Source organism: Vulpes vulpes, chromosome 13, assembly GCF_048418805.1.
Source record: "Vulpes vulpes isolate BD-2025 chromosome 13, VulVul3, whole genome shotgun sequence".
NCBI classification, from domain to species: Eukaryota; Metazoa; Chordata; class Mammalia; order Carnivora; family Canidae; genus Vulpes; species Vulpes vulpes.
Window position 1 is genome coordinate 147,302,840 of NC_132792.1, and position 16,263 is coordinate 147,319,102.

General features: G+C 35.8%; 1 protein-coding gene across 9 annotated transcripts in view; it reads right to left on the reverse strand.

Annotated features, from left to right (window-relative positions):
• Positions 1 to 16,263, reverse strand: part of KCNK2 (potassium two pore domain channel subfamily K member 2) — a 198,003-nt gene that overhangs the window by 48,771 nt on the left and 132,969 nt on the right. For all 9 annotated transcript variants that reach the window (XM_072733272.1, XM_072733271.1, XM_026001119.2 and 6 more), the window contains 2 exons: positions 9,239 to 9,399; positions 6,203 to 6,389 (listed from right to left, as the gene is read on the reverse strand). In XM_072733272.1, coding sequence (XP_072589373.1) covers positions 6,203 to 6,389; positions 9,239 to 9,399 — 348 coding nt within the window. The remainder of the gene's footprint in view (positions 1 to 6,202; positions 6,390 to 9,238; positions 9,400 to 16,263) is intronic.

Genomic DNA, 16,263 nt, shown 5'->3' on the forward strand with positions numbered 1-16,263 from the left:
AAAAATCTGCTATGATTTTCGAGCAGAGATTTATTTATATGTTTTCATGATAAAATCCCCCTGCTCTAAGCACTCTACCGAATGAGTCATCTTTTCAGGCATAAGGAAAAGCAATAGTTTGGTTACTAAAAACTTCATTTCCAATAATGACTTTGAAAATATAATTCCAAGGAAACATTATTCTTAATATGAGATATACAAATATGTTCTTTCCAAGTTAAAAAAAAATGTGATGTCAAATGGCTATACGACTGTGAAAATTTGTAAAAATTTAGTAAAGGTAAAAGTACCAGAAGAATTTTAACTTGGGAGGTCCTAAATTGTTTTTTCTGTATAGAGGAGCATAAAGCCTGATTAACTCAGCAAGCTCTCTAGTCCAGAGGAAGACATTCCTCTGCCCAATGGTCCTTCTGGCTGGACTTAGAATCAAATTGACAGGAGGCAGATTCAACAGGGGAAAATCAAGTTTAATAGGTGTGCAAGCAGGGAATCCATGCAAATATGAAATTCCGAAGACAATAAGGCAACATGAAGTGTTTGTGAGCAAGGAGAGGGTAGGGATATGAGGGCAAGGCCATTATCAGGAAGGTGAGAAGAGATGTTTGGAGAAACAAAGGATTGTCCTATTATGCAGGTACATTTCTTAGGTAAAGGGGGGTCTCTGTTAATAGCTCTCTTTCTGGTATAGGCTCTCCTTTTTGACGTCTTTAGGCAATTTTGGGGGAGGCAGAAAGCTTTTTCTACGTGTGTTGGGTTTTGATTACTTTTAAATTGAAATAATCTTTGTGCCACAGTGGTCCATCTCAGGGTAGCCTGCCCTGGGCCCCTACACTTTCAATAACTACCTGTGAGATATGGAAAATTTCACTGTTCAACTAAATATACTAAATTTCATTGATCCAAATTCCAAGAAGATATACTTGGATGGCCAAATAAATTTATACTCTGATGGAAAATGTGTTTTCCTAAGATCAACTATGAAGATTTCTTAGAAGATCTAAATTTTTGGCTAAAACTTTTGGTTTTTTTTTTTTAATTTTTTTTTAAATTTATTTATGATAGTCACACACACAGAGAGAGAGGCAGAGACACAGGCAGAGGGAGAAGCAGGCTCCATGCACCGGGAGCCCGACGTGGGATTCGATCCCGGGTCTCCAGGATCGCGCCCTGGGCCAAAGGCAGGCGCCAAACCGCTGCGCCACCCAGGGATCCCAAACTTTTGGTTTTTATTAGAAGAGTAGGTAATGTGAGGTCATTACTTTGTGAAACTATAATTTTTTATCTGGCTTTCACTCATTCAAATTATGTCTTATGAACAAATCTGGTTTATGAAAGGGATGTTTTTGAGAACTTCTTTACACAGCTTCAAAACAAGATGTGGAAATGTTTTCCTTGGCTTGCATGACACTCTTACCCTAATAGCATATATAAAGATACTGGCTTTGGAAAAGAATTTTTAAATTTGGTAATTATTTGACTTCTCACCAAACTTGAAGAATCACCACTTAAAAACAAATCGCAGACCTGGAAGACCAGTAGAGGCAAGCCTGAATAAATAGAACTTAATCTGTCCCACATTTCCACATAATTAATATTACTGCTTAGGCTGTTTTAGCTCTCAGTCCACAAGGTAAGCATGATTTAACAACTTAGCACTTCAGACTTTTCATCAAATGAAAAATAAAATGGCAAAAGTCAAGAAATAGAACACAGGATATTAACTTAATTCTCAAACATAATTTTTGCCATTAACTTTAACTTGCCTGTGTAATTTAACTATAAATTATAGGCACTGCTAAAATCAAGTAAATGACACTTTGCTAAGTTATTGACTTTATCTTTTTTTACTTTTTAGGTAGGGTTACTGTGTGCAAGCACTAGTCTTAGTAATAGGGGTCTGCTTATTCATGTGTAAAGTAAATGCGGGAGTACTCTGTGGCCTCCTGGGTTCTTTTGAGTTCTAGGACATTGAGAGCTAGTAAAGAACACAAAAAAGCCTATTGGGAAGAAGCACACACCAACCACTAATGTAACCAACCAGGAACTAAAACACCTCCCTTGCATAAATATAAGGATAAAATTAAAATTTTCCAGGTCTCTTCTTGCAGAAAAATTACTAAATGCTGAATTCCTATGTTCAGTCACTTACACAATGAGACCTGAACATTATGTCAATCTGTCTTTACTACTGATCTGCAAATGCTTTTGATTCAACATCACCAACAGTGAAAAGGTTATGCACATGCAAATTTAAATGCATGTTTATTTGTCAACCAGAAATCTATCATGTTCGGGGTGCTCAGTGGGTTGGTTAAGTGTTTGACTCTCAAATTCTGTTCAGGTCATTGTCTCAGGGTCATGAGATCGAGCCCCATGTGGGGCTCTGTGCTGAGCATGGAGCTTGCTTGAGATTCTCTCTGTCCCTCTCCCTCTGTCCCTCCTCCTCACTCATGCTCTGTTTCTTAATAAAAAAAGAAATCTATTATGCTCTTATATATTATATCATGAACACTATGACATATAAAAAAGAAAAAGTAAGGAATGAGGCTTAACAATACATGAAAACAGAAGTCATCCTGTTTGCCTCCCATTGCAGAAAGTATACCTGGCATGGATTTTCTTGCTTATACCCTGAAAATGAGCACTCTGTTTCAGAGTTCTGGTCTAAAACATCACATCTTTACTTGTTGCTTTTGAAATGCTTCTAATAATTACACCAAGATTACAACTTGTATCCTAAAAATTTATATATCACTTTCCAAATTTACTTAGTTTCCCTTAATAGCATCAGTTTGAGGAATATGTTGATTGGTCTTCAAAGGAATTCAATAAAACAATGTGAATGAGCCTTCATCCTACTCAAAGCAGGGCTGGCGGGTGTGAGAAGGGCATCAGACGATGAGTGTGCATTACAGGAGGTATATCTTTGTGTTCTTTTGAGATTTAAAGCCTAATCGGCAAGATGTTCAAGTTGGAGAAATACATCCTTTTTTTCCTTGGCAAAAATACCAAAACTATGTGATAATACTATCTGTAGTGACATGGAACTTCAAAAGGGAAGGTTCTACAAAGTAAACACTGGTATTTCCCAGATAGGATACTTGCCTTTGCTCAATAGCTGACTTTTGCTTCACGGCCACAAAGTACCCAGAAGCAAAAGCTATTTATGTGTACTCACTCTACTGAATTAAGTGAGGCAATTCTTTTCTCAGATCCTTAAAAAAGAACTCGAGATCTTTGTTTTTTCCAAAGAACCTTGCAAAGAGTACACATTTCCTACCAGCCTTTGCCATACCTGCCTCATCCACACGCTCCTTCCAAAACCACTCTCTGGTCACAAGGACCTGGCATGTAAGAACACTTCTCTAATGTATCTTTCTCAACATTTGTCACTTTAATCCAATCTCATTCCTTTGCTAATTTTTTGCAGGACATATTTCTGGTGCTTTTGATTATTACCTCCTCTGCAAAATAAAAATAAAATCACAGTGATGGATTTAGCGAGGGGGTCAATACAATACAAACCTAGTACTAATAAAGATGTTTGTTAGATGATACTTAATGTCACACACATGTCATTTTGTGACCATGTTCCCCGACAGTGCTGTGCCATGACTCTGAATTTGGGGTCCCCACTCATACAAACAAGATATTCTCACATGATCTAGCCAGTTTCAAAATGCTGATCTCTTAAGGTTAGTTTTTTTTTTAAAAAAAAAAAAAGGTGGAATGCCTGAGTGGCTCAATCGGTTGAGCCTCCAACCCTTGATTTTGGCTCAGGTTATGAGGGTTATGAGGGGTTGTGAGGTCAAGCTGCTTATTGGTCTCCCTGTCCAGCCAGGAGTCTGCTTGAGATTTTCTCTCTCTCTCCCTCTGCTCCTCCCCCTGCTTGTGTGTGCACTCACACTCTCTAAATAAATAAATAAAATCTTTAAAAAAAGGTATTTTTCCCATCTTCTACAAAACCACAAAGTAAAAATATTTGTTCTTTTTTTCTAAGCCATTTTATACTGTGGTCACAAATACAACACTATTTTAGGATTCCACCCATTTTTTAAAAATCTATAACCTTTTTTTTTTTTTTTAACCAGCCCAGGACACATACTGGACTGACAGGGTCTGTAAATTTCTTAAAATAACACATGCACTGTATTATAGTACTGAAAACTATTAGGAGTAGAACTTAAATTCTCTTACTACTCCCTCAAGAGATAAATATGTGCAAGGATGCACATGTAAATGTGTTAATTAACTAGATGGTGGGAATCCCTTTATAATGTATACATATATCAAATCACCATGGTGTGCACTTTTAATATCTTATAATTTTATTTTCAATTATATCTCAAGAAAGCTGAAAAATAAATGAATAAAATGTCACAGAATGTGACATAAAAATTAAAATAACACATGCAGTACAAGGCTGTTGGCCTTAGACTACTCATTAAATACCTCTATATTCCACAGCTGTTGTAAGACTTTATTCATGATATTTATAAAGTGGTGCAAGAGGCCAAGGTTAACATATCCCAGGTCTGAATCTTGTTATCATCTCATTGTGTCTTACTTTCTCCTACATTAATGCACTTGCCACTTCTACTTAAGTCAACCATACAGCTTCTATGAGAGGTAGAAAAATAGATATTTTAGGACAGAAGTTATAAAGAGCTAGAAATATATGATATTCTTCTCGCTACATTTTGCTAATTAGAAAACTAAAGGATTTCCAGCAAAGTGATGCATTCTCCTCTTCTGGGGCCTCCATCAGTACAGAGATGTGTGCACAGTATTTTTGACCAAAAGCAAAGCTTCCTTCATGGAAACATTTCCATCTTCAATGGGAATTTGGGCTTTGCCAGATTAAACAATAATTAACAAGTCAATAGAAACAGATAAACTCTCAGCCTTCTCTGAGATTTTATAGAACTGTGCAAAATATTTTTTCTCTGTAAACATTTAAGAAGTTTGAGACAAGAAAGATCAGTGAACAGCCAGAAAGTATAAAACTCTCCTAAAATTAAATTAGGCTGGTGAGTTTATCCTGCAAAATTTAAAAGCACATTCTTACTGTAGTGTTTAGCATGTTTTTCTAATACTTGAAATTGGATTTTTTAAAAAAGAATGAATGGTCAAAACAATCCATGACAGAACACCACTGTGCTTACTTTTACCACCATTATTATAATTAATTTAAAATTGGAATTAGAACAATAATGATAATTGGATAATATAAATGATAAGGAGAGAGTTAAAGTAATAGGAAGTTAAGACCTAAGCGATACAACAATAAAGCAAACTGCAATTGCAATGGCACGCAGAAAAGGAAATAACAAAAACACAAATAAAAAGTGTGGACATTGGTTAACAAAAACAATACTGTCCTGAGAATTGAAAATTAAATGAGGTAAATATCTTAGAGAAAAGGTTTTAAGTAGGTTAGAACATCTTCTGAAGTTGGCAGGTGTTTTTTAAAACTGAGACATGAAAAGGCCTAAGTAAAAAGAGCAAAGATAAATTAAACTCGAATTTGTCTAACACTAAAAGAAAAAAAAAGAGGCAGATTGTCTGGTTTCTGAAATTAGGGTGGGAATATAAGATTCTGAACAAATAGCAGCTTACATTTCTTTCCTAGAATGAAAATAAATGTTCAACTGCACCCTTCTGCTTATCTCCACTGTAACAGAACGACTTGTCTCTCTGTCACTGTGACAGATCAAATGGTCTTCCCAAATCCTAATCCTGAGAACCTCAGAACATCCAAAGATGTAATTAATCTGAACTCATCCTGGAATAGACTGGGCTTTTCGTCCAGTATGACCAGTGTCCATATGAGAAGAGGGATATCTGGACACAGCAACAGAGACACGGAGAGAATGAATGCCATGTGACACTGCAAAAGCAGAGACAGGAGTAACAGAGGAGGACGGCCAAGGTCAGATGGCCTCCTCTAGAAGCCCGAAGAGACAAGGAGGGATTCCACCTAGGGTCCCAGAGAGACCATTGTTCCTACTGTCACTTTGATGTTGAAATTCTGTGAGGCGATGAATTTCTTTTGTTTAAAGCCACCCAGTTTCAGCACTTTGTTGGCTACAGCAGGCCTGGGAAATGAAGACAGACACTATGTTGTACTGCAAACCCAAGCGAAAAGTCTAATTGAAGGACCTGGGTTAGGTGAGTAGTGTCGGTGCCAGGAAAAACTTACCTGCAACGTAGTCACCAAATCCAATGGTTGTTAAAGTGATGACCACAAAATAAATGGCATCCAGGGCGCTCCAGCCTTCTATGTGCTTGAATATGATCGCGGGCAGAGCAACAAAAAGTACACAGCCAAACAGTATAAATATGATTGTTGAGATGATGCGAATCTTGGTCTGACTAACATTCCACTTCTAAGGATGAGAATGAAGAAAGCAAGAGAGAGAAACTGATTGAGATTTATTGATTACTGGCATACCTGCAAAGCTAACCTAATACACTGTTTTCAGTGAATTAGCAAAATGAGCATGTTATTTTATTTCTTTTTATAATTCATTTTCAAATGGCTTATAAAAATTGGGTATAACACAAATAACAAAACAATCAAATGCTAATGATGGTGCTACTTTACCCTTACATACCTTTACAACAGGTAAAATACTTTCAAAATAAATTACATTTGCTCTGAGAATGCAGTTTCAGATGTACATCATTCTTTGTTTACTTGAATTACTTCTGAAATATTTCTATTCTATAGGTATACTACTGATTGTGGGCCAAACATAATCTAGAAATATATGAAAATAAACAAAACTGAATGATGGGCTAAATATTTAGTATTGAGAATTGATAAAATTATTTTTATGAAAAATTTCTCCCACTCCTGTTGATTTCCTATCATTCATTGTTCAACCGATTAAACTGAAACACCTACAGACTTAAAGTCCACAGTTGATTCCCCAGATGAATTGTGTCTGTGTTCCATGGCCTTAAATTGTACAACTAGATAAATCAAACATGACATAGGGCAAGGAAAAATCTTCAACACCCCTATGCTACAACTGTCTTTTCACCTTCTTCTCTTATCAAGAATCTCCACCATATCACATACTAGGTTTGTACATACAGTAGTTTATCTCCAGATCTTCGTTTGAAGCTAATCACTATATATTTTTCATCTGTAACTGGATCTGTCCTATCTGCTATTAAAATTATAGGTCACATTCCCACCATATAAAAACCACTGAGTTTTAGAACTTGAAAATTTCCTAGAGATAAAGATCTATGAAATCATAGGGTGGAAAGTGAAAAAAAAAAAGTTTCTCTAGTCCACCATCCTTAAAGCACAAGTGAAGGTTAAGTGAATTCATGTTTGTAAAGTTCTCACAGCAGTGTTTATAGTACTAAGCCCGGAATCATGACCACTGGAATGTATTCACCACCAGGGCACAGGATGCATTTTATGCACTGATGTAATTACAGCATCAAAAACATTATCAGGCATCCAGTAGGCACCCCAAAATTTGTTGTCAAAATAAAATGAATAAACAAAAACAAAAAGCAGAATCAGAACTGTAAATACATAGAACAAACTGATGGTTGCCTGAGGGGTAGGGGAAGGGCAACTGGGCAAAATGGGTGAAGGGGAGAAGGAGATACAGGCTTCCACTTGCGGAATGAGTAAATCAAGGGAATGAAAGGCACAATGTAAGAAAAATAGTGATATTGTAATAGCAATGCAATGGGGCAAATGGTAACTACACTTGTGGTGAGCATAGCATTATGCATAAACTTGTTAAATCACTAAGTCATACACCTGAAACTAACATAACATTATGTGTCAATGATACTCAAATTAAAGAAAATTTAAGCAAAAAAAAGTTAATATTGATACCACTAATCTTCCCTGTCAATTAATATAAATAGGAGATAACTTTTATATCACTATAAGAAAAGTATAATACCCAAAACAGGATGAAACTCCTATTTTAGAATAATCATACCTACTCCGTTCCAACTGTAGAAATACCTGAGTGTGAACTTGGAACTTAAAAATAAAACATAACTAAAAAATCAATCAATCAATCAATCATGACTAATGCCAAAAACTGGAACTATGAATTGAAAAACCAATACTCAGTGGTCTTATTTCGTCAATAGAATTAAATGTAAAATACTTTGTTGAAATGTTTGTGAAAAGATGAAAAGATCTTTGAAGAGTCAATAAAATGTATTTGTAATGCTGAGGTGGTAGTAACATGTCCTTTATAATCCCACCCTCTCATGCAACTTTTTTCTTCAAGACTAGAAGCTTGTAATCATAGTGGTATTATTACTATTTTTCATTTACCATTCTAATAAAAGCATTTTCATTTCACTTATTTTTTTTCTATTGAGTATTATATAGCCATGAAAATCTTCTTGTAGATTACTTTTGGTTGTACTGAATTACATCCCTTAGATAAGTTTCTGTTAATGATATCACTGAATTAAAGTATATGATCACCTTTATTATGTTTGCTGAATAGGGTGTCCTTCACAAAGGGGCTATATAAGTTTAGAATGTCACTAGCAATGAACAAAGGTACCAAAGCAAATTTTAAATTAGAAAACACTGTCATTTACTAGCTGTTAAGCTTTAATTAATTTATATTTATTTATTTATTTGAGAGAGAAAGAGGGAGACAGAGAGCATGTACATAAATGGGGATAAGTTGGGATGGGGAGGCAGAAGGGGAGGGAGAGGAAGAGGGAATCTTAAGCAGATACTGTCCTAAGCGTGGGGGAGCCCATCTCAGGGTTCCATCTCACAACACTGAGATCATGACCTGAGGTGAAACCAAGAGTCTGACAGTTAACTGACTGAGCCATTCAAGCGCCCCACGCTTTTATTCATTATCTCTAACTCTCAAAGTGATGTCTCCATCGCCAGTACCATTATTCACATTACACAAATAACAAAATGGGGATTTCAGGGTAAAATAACTAGATTAAGAGAATACAGCAGGACAAGACATCCGGAATTGGAACCAAGGATTGTCAGATTTCTATTTCATTTCTGCATATTTGGGGATTTTTCCCATGCACTAATTTACTCATTCAAATTAAGTATAAAAATAAAGTGAGTTTCATGCTAAGAGAGGTACACATAAAAGGTTACGGAAAACCCAATAACTTGATTGCCTAACATATCTGAGGTGACAGAAAAGTTTAATTGAAAAAAATTAAACAACATATGTAGTTAAAAGGCTATTATACTTACAATAAACGTATCTTCCACTTTTGCAATTCCTTTTCCAAATATGGTCCCTAGTTGATCACCAACTCCAGCCAACAAAAAACCAAAGAGGGGAATTCCCAGTAAGGCATAGATGATACAGAATATTTTTCCCCCTTCTGTGCGTGGTGAAATATTTCCAAATCCTAAATACAAAAAAAAAATTGTTTTCAGTTGTTTATAAATGAGTAATAGTTTAAAACATATGATCTTGTTAAAAAAAAAAACAACAAGACAACTGAAAAAGGACTTGGGCTATATCCATTTTGACCTCAAACTTTCTGGTTGGTTTCTTCTTTCCAGTTTGGGGCTTGGCACAAGTGGAAGACAGAAACTACCCCCTCAAGCCATAAAGTCTGCCCTGAGCCAGCAAGACTCTGCCCATAACTGACTCCAAAACAAGGATGGATTTTAACCTTCACTACCTTCCTGCATTACACCCACCTACCTTTGTCCCACATTTCTCATGTAAACCTGTAAGTATTAGTGGTGTTTTGGAGACAGTCTTTGAGAAGGCTAGTCCTCTGTCTTCCTGGTGTTGACCTCACTGAAATAAATTCCTTTCTGGTTTCACCACCACTCATCTCCCTGCCTTTGGATTTTGTCAGCAGTGAGTGCCTGATCCTGGTCTGTTTGGGGCCCCTGGAGCCAGATGCTCTTGCAACCCCGTGCCCCAGCTACAAAACAATAGACCCAAAATGGCACCACTTAGGCTAAATCCCCAAACTGGGGATTAATGGCTCATCTAGCTGCAATTTCAACTTCACCCATAAATGCAATCTTAGTCTTAACCTTAACCAGTAGGTTAGGAATTATCCTATCAGAGCCACATTGGCCTTCTCCATCACCCTCTTCCCCAAAGGAAGATGAGATGATCTGCTTCGTAAGACCCCCTGTTCTTCCCTCTCAGGGAAAGCTACCTTGCCTGGAAAACCCTTTTCTTAGATTAATAACTTTCTTGCCCCACCCTTATTCTTTAAAAATGTTGCTTGCTGTATGATTCCTTGGAGCTCCCCTCTGCTCGCTAGATGGCATACTGCCTAACTGATGAATCATTTAATAAAACCAACTAGATCTTCAAATTTACTCAGTTAACTTTTGTTTTTTAACAACCTCAAGAGTAATTCAGAAATTCCCCAATATCAAAAGATATTACTCATAGGTTTCAACTAGTTAAGAATCCCTTTTAAATATATTTTAATGTAAAATAAGCAATAAGCAAATAAGCAAATATTTCAACAATCTACAAAGTATAGCTAATGTTCCAATTAAAATAGATGATGAAAACCAGGGGGTAACACATGCAATAAAGCCAATATTTTCATTAAATTTCTTTCTGTATCTCTATACTGATAATACTGTTAACTATAGAGCTTTCATTGTCATTTATTGAGAAGGAGCATTGACAAAATAGCATGGATAGAGGAAGGCAACTTTTCACATATGGCATCTACACATCTAACTCATTTACCTCCCATCTGTTCTTATCTACTAATGCCTTAGAGTGCTGAACACCAGAGCAATATGTGCAAAGGATCCATCCAGGGCAAGTGTGAAAAGGGCCCAGAAATCTTATATCAAGGTAATTTTAAGGGAAAAATTTTAAGCTGAACTATCTGGGACAGTGTATCATTTCTGAATGCTATCCAGGAATGGAACTCAAGAATCTAAACCCTGTCCTCTATTCTAACATCAATTAGTAGAGTAGTAAAAACAAGAAAGGTTTGCTCAATCAGCAGGGTAGGCTGTTTTGACATGGGTTCTTTGACCATTCCAGAGAGTCTTGCTAAGATCCAACCCTGTTCTTTGTTGCTTCTCCAGATGAATAACTACATGGTCTGAGGTAGGGCCAACATCTGAGTTATCCTATTCCATCCCATTTTCTCTTTTCGATTAAGAGGTCTTCAGAGTCATATCCATAAGAAGTAACCTACCTCTAGGAAGGGCCAGAAATGAAAAATAAAGGATACTGTCAGTGAGCCCTCTTGCTCAACTGTAGACTCCAACAGTTAAAACCAGAAATAGACAAGATTGCTTAAATCATGACTTAACTAAAATACATTGTGCTTATTTCTTACTACCATTTTTAAACATTCCAACCACCAGACCAGAAAAGCACTGATAGCAATGGAATGCCTAAAGACTTCACCCCACAGGTCCCCTTTCCCTGCCCATGACCATAGGTTGAACACCTACTGACCCTCACCCATGATCATTCATCTCTGCCTGGTCTCCTGAATGTAATCCCCTACCCCTAATCATTTCTTATAAAACTCTAGGTGTCCATCTTACTGGTGGAGAAGTCAGTTGTTAAGACTTGAACCTGCCATTCCTCTGGTTGACGGCACCTGAAATAAATTTCTGCCTTTCTTTTTTCCAACCCCCCAATAACTCTTGAGTTATTGGCTTCTCTTGTGGTGAGTTTGTCTGAGTTTTTTGAGCAACAGTGTTAATAAAACAAGCCAGGAGCTATGCTTCTGATTTGTCCAGGCCCCTTGGTTCTATGGGACAGAGCAGTTGGCCAGGGCAGCATGCCAGAGCTCAGCCAGTTGTTTCCTGATTTAGCAGCTGTGATAGATTGATCGGTAATAATACAACTTAAAAAAAAATTCTGATTGTGGCATTGCTATAAATAGGCTCTACTGTTTCAAAAATAAAATTCTAGCCATCAGAGAGCTCAATTTGATCTGCTCTACTTAAGTTAAAGGGGCGTAAGAAACAAAGGTTCCAAGTTTTCATCCATCATTGACTCAGAATCAGCCTGGAGGCCACTGGAACATCTTCAGAAAAGCTGACAGAGGATTTCTCAGAAAGCCTGTTTACATCACCAGTGCAATGACCCAAAATTCAAGGAGACTTCAGGATATAAGGAAAGCCAATCTACCTTTCATTGATCAAAAAAATGGAGACCGGTTCCTTGTGGCATCTCCATACTTCATTTTTACTACCTCCACGTCAAAGTTAGCGTATGAGAGACTGAGGGAATAGGAATGAAGCATCATGATATGAATCTTCTCTGCATGTCTTCTGTTTTGCCTTCCAAGTATGTCTTTCATTACCATCATACTGAGCTTTATGATGAATCTGTGCCTCCTAGGTGACATCCTTTACACACTGACCACTTCGCATGGACATACAGATACAGAGACCCAGCAGTTATCTGACATAAAGGAAATGCCTATAACTCCCCAAACATTTCCCTGGGTGAAAGAATGAAATGGCTCTTCAGAGGATGGTTCCTTGTGCTTCCTTCCCTCTCTTCCCTATGTAAAATAAGACCAGACTTCCCTCCACAGATTCACTACACATTCTAACCAATCAAAGGGCACTGGTTAAATGACTTAATACTATCAATGGATTTATCAAAGGTATCCATTGATTCTAAGCAGTATGCTAAGCTTTTAGAATATTAATCCTTGTGACTGTCTAGATTTCCTGACTCTCCCTGATGCGTTAGCAGCATCTTCATTGCCTCAGGGTGAAATGGATTGTTACAGCAAGAAGAAAAGGTTAAAGAAACAGTATTAAGTTTTGTTTTCTTTTAACTCCTAAATTAAGGTATGAAGCAAGAAAATGTATCCCCTGAGGAGAGCAGAGTTCAGTTTATAGCATAAAATATGCAAAATTAGAGAGGAAAAGGAGTGGCTTCCAAAGAGCTTGGGGGAATAGACAAGACTGACCAGGGATGAGACATGACTTTGGAGGAGGTGGCATTAGGCAGAAACCAGAGGATAGGACGTTAGGGGTTGAGGAGGCAGGTTCCAATAGTATATACTAGGGCTCAACCTTGAGAGATAAACTATTAAATCTTCAGGAGTTTTACAAGTCAGCTGACTTCACATTGGTAGCTTGGAATCAGCTCTAGTAGGAATATTTATACCACAGAAATTGGCAAGCACTATAATTTACAGTTCCCCTCCCATTACCTAATATTTACCAATATACTACAGAATAAAATACAGTGCAATTTAAGAGACTGTATGTAGTCTATGCCAGAGACCTGGAGGGAAGCCAAGCCAAAGCCTATAGGTCAACTCTTAATATTTAGGTGAGTATATCACTAGAACAGCTATCATTGCTGCTTCACATCATTCTAAGGGAAGGGCCTTCCCTGAAAAGCTACTATAAGTCCATTGTAAGTGGATCATCTAGCAGGACCCCAAACATACCACTCTGACTTGAATAATCTCAAGTCAAATGAACAGGCCATTTTCTGGGATCATTTATTAATATTACAAATAAATAATACACTTGTTCATGCACTGTGCACATTTAGCAATCTCTTAATTATTTGCAATAGTTCATTTAATGTCTGTATTCTCTACTTGACTTTGAGTTCCATGAGTGTAGAAATTGATTTGTTATTTTTTATATATATTTTTACAACTATAATTCCAAAATCTTCCTGACTTATTAATTAGTCCAAAATTGGCGATCAATTAGTATTTCTTCACTGGTTGACTGGCACATACACCTAAAAAACTCACAATACTTTATAAAGAGGGTAAAGAAAAAATACAGAGAAATAGAATATCTCTGTGTGGGCACTAATAAAAAAATTAAATTTCTCTCCCACTAATTAATAAATTTATTATTTTTGCAATCAAAATTCCATAGTTTTAAACATTTTACAACTTAAGAGATGACTCTAAAATTCATCTGGAATAAAATTAACAATAATAGTCAATAAATATTTTAAAAGACTAAGGTGAGGCAAAGTTTACCTCCAAATTAAAAAAGATGTTAGCTATAGTTTTAACAATTAAAACTTGTGGCAAATTAAGAGTGTAAAACAATAGAAAGCATAGAAAAGGACCCCAGCATGTAAATGAATAGTTGATAAATATATTTCAAATCAATATAGAAGGAGTTGATCATCCAGTAACTAGGAACAGGATAAACGGTAGGCTTCTTGTAAATAAATGATGTCCTTACCTTACATTATACACTAAATAATTTTGAATAGATTATATCATAATATATAAAGAGAATATGACCATAAAATACTATAAAAAATATAGCAGGAGAATGACTCTTTAAGCACAACTTCTAGGACAGAATTATTAAAAAGTTAAAGATAAATATGGCTATGCAAAAAATATAATGATGCTGTATGTCAAAAGAAGAGCATAAATTCTATGTAATAAAGGCTAAATGCTTTTGCCAAGAAGCAGAGAAGAGAGACCCAAACACCTCTGTTATGAGTCTTCCTAGGGCTCCTCTTGGTCAAAGAGCCAAGCTTTCATTTTATTTTCAGGCCTCAAGTTGGACTGAATCTATCATATTTGCATTTGTGATCTGAGATATTCTAATTTAGCCTTCCATCACTATTATGTAAAACTTGGACTATTAAAGATATATCTTTTGTGGGGAAATATCAAATATTCATAATGATAAATTGATAAACCCCAAGTACATTATTGGCTTTGTGTATTTGAGATTTACTAAAAGCCTGTCAACTGGCCAACTTCAAAAAACAATTTTATTTCCATTGGAAAACGTCAGGCTAAATGTGTAATAAGCAATATTTTGGGATAATAGTAGTCTTTCTACCCTCTCTGAGTGAGACTTACTGGTAGTAAGTAACACAGTTAAACTATTTGGACTCATCAGCTGTAGTGTATATACTCCAGATTTAAGAGTTTTACTTGACTAATACATAGTTCATGAAAATCTTTACTCTCTTAGCCAGCATTTAATGTGGAGACTGTAAAAAAAAATAATAATGTGAAGACTGTAGTTTGTGATTACATTATTGAAGTAATTGTAAAAACAATAATTTGAAATTGCATTTATCTGGATCCTTCTAGAATTAAACACATTAAAAATATCTAAGTAATTCTGATCAAAAATTTAGGATGTAGGACTCTATTAGTCCAACCCCATGGAGAGAAAATTTAGGTAAGAAAAATACTGCATTCTACTATTTTACTCTGACCAATTCTATATCATTAAGCACTAAGTTACATGCAAAAAAGAAGAAATCAAATATCATCACAGCAAACAGTATGATTTAATTCTGTTCAATGACAAACTATTTAATAATAATTACATGCCACTTACTGTGCTAGATACCTGGGACAGAAAAATATGAAGAAAACACTAGAATTAAAAAAACTCCAAATTCTTAATAAAATCAAATAAATATGTTATCTACCAATCTTTTAAAAAAGATTTTATCTTTAAGTAATCTTTACACCCAAGTCAGTGCTCAAACTCGCAACCCTGAGATCCACCCACTGAACCAGCCAGTCACCCCTACCAACTTTTCTTTAAATATTAATGAAGGTACATAAATGGATAAAGACTTACTACACAGAAAACTAAGAATGACAGTATGTGTATGAGAAATATCCCATTAAAACATTGCACTTAAAAAGCAGAAGTTTAATTCGTTTACTTTGATCTGAAATGAAGGTAGGTCTATTCACATGCTGAATCTAGAAAGAGGCCATAACTGTTCGCTATATGCAGCATTTAAGTACTAAAACCAGAATAGATGCAAGGAAAGCTTGAAATAATTTCCTGCTGGGACAATAAATGTTAATGTACTGTATCAGGAAATTCAGCAAAGACCCAAGGACAAATGAAGAGTGAGGAGTAAAGAGAAAGAAAAAGAGAAAGAAATACAAACCATCCTACTCAACATGAGCCTCTGAATAAGTCCATAAATAAATCAAATGCTAAGAAACACAAACACAATCAACACCTGCAGCAGGAATTTACTCCAAATGAAAATAACTTCAAGGGACACTCTGAGCTAAATTTTGAAAGAGGTAGATTAAAAAAATAATAAAATTTTTATTAATATTATGCGATAAATCGGCACAAAAATATAAATAGGTAGATAAGAAAAGGAATAAATGAGAAATCTTGGGAATGAATCATATTAACTTCTTTTAGGGAAATAAAATGGATGAAATGGACTGATATGGGTGAAGGAAGGACTGATGAATTTGAAGGTGATACTGAATAATTCACATAGAACTTAACACAAAGGAAAAGGGATT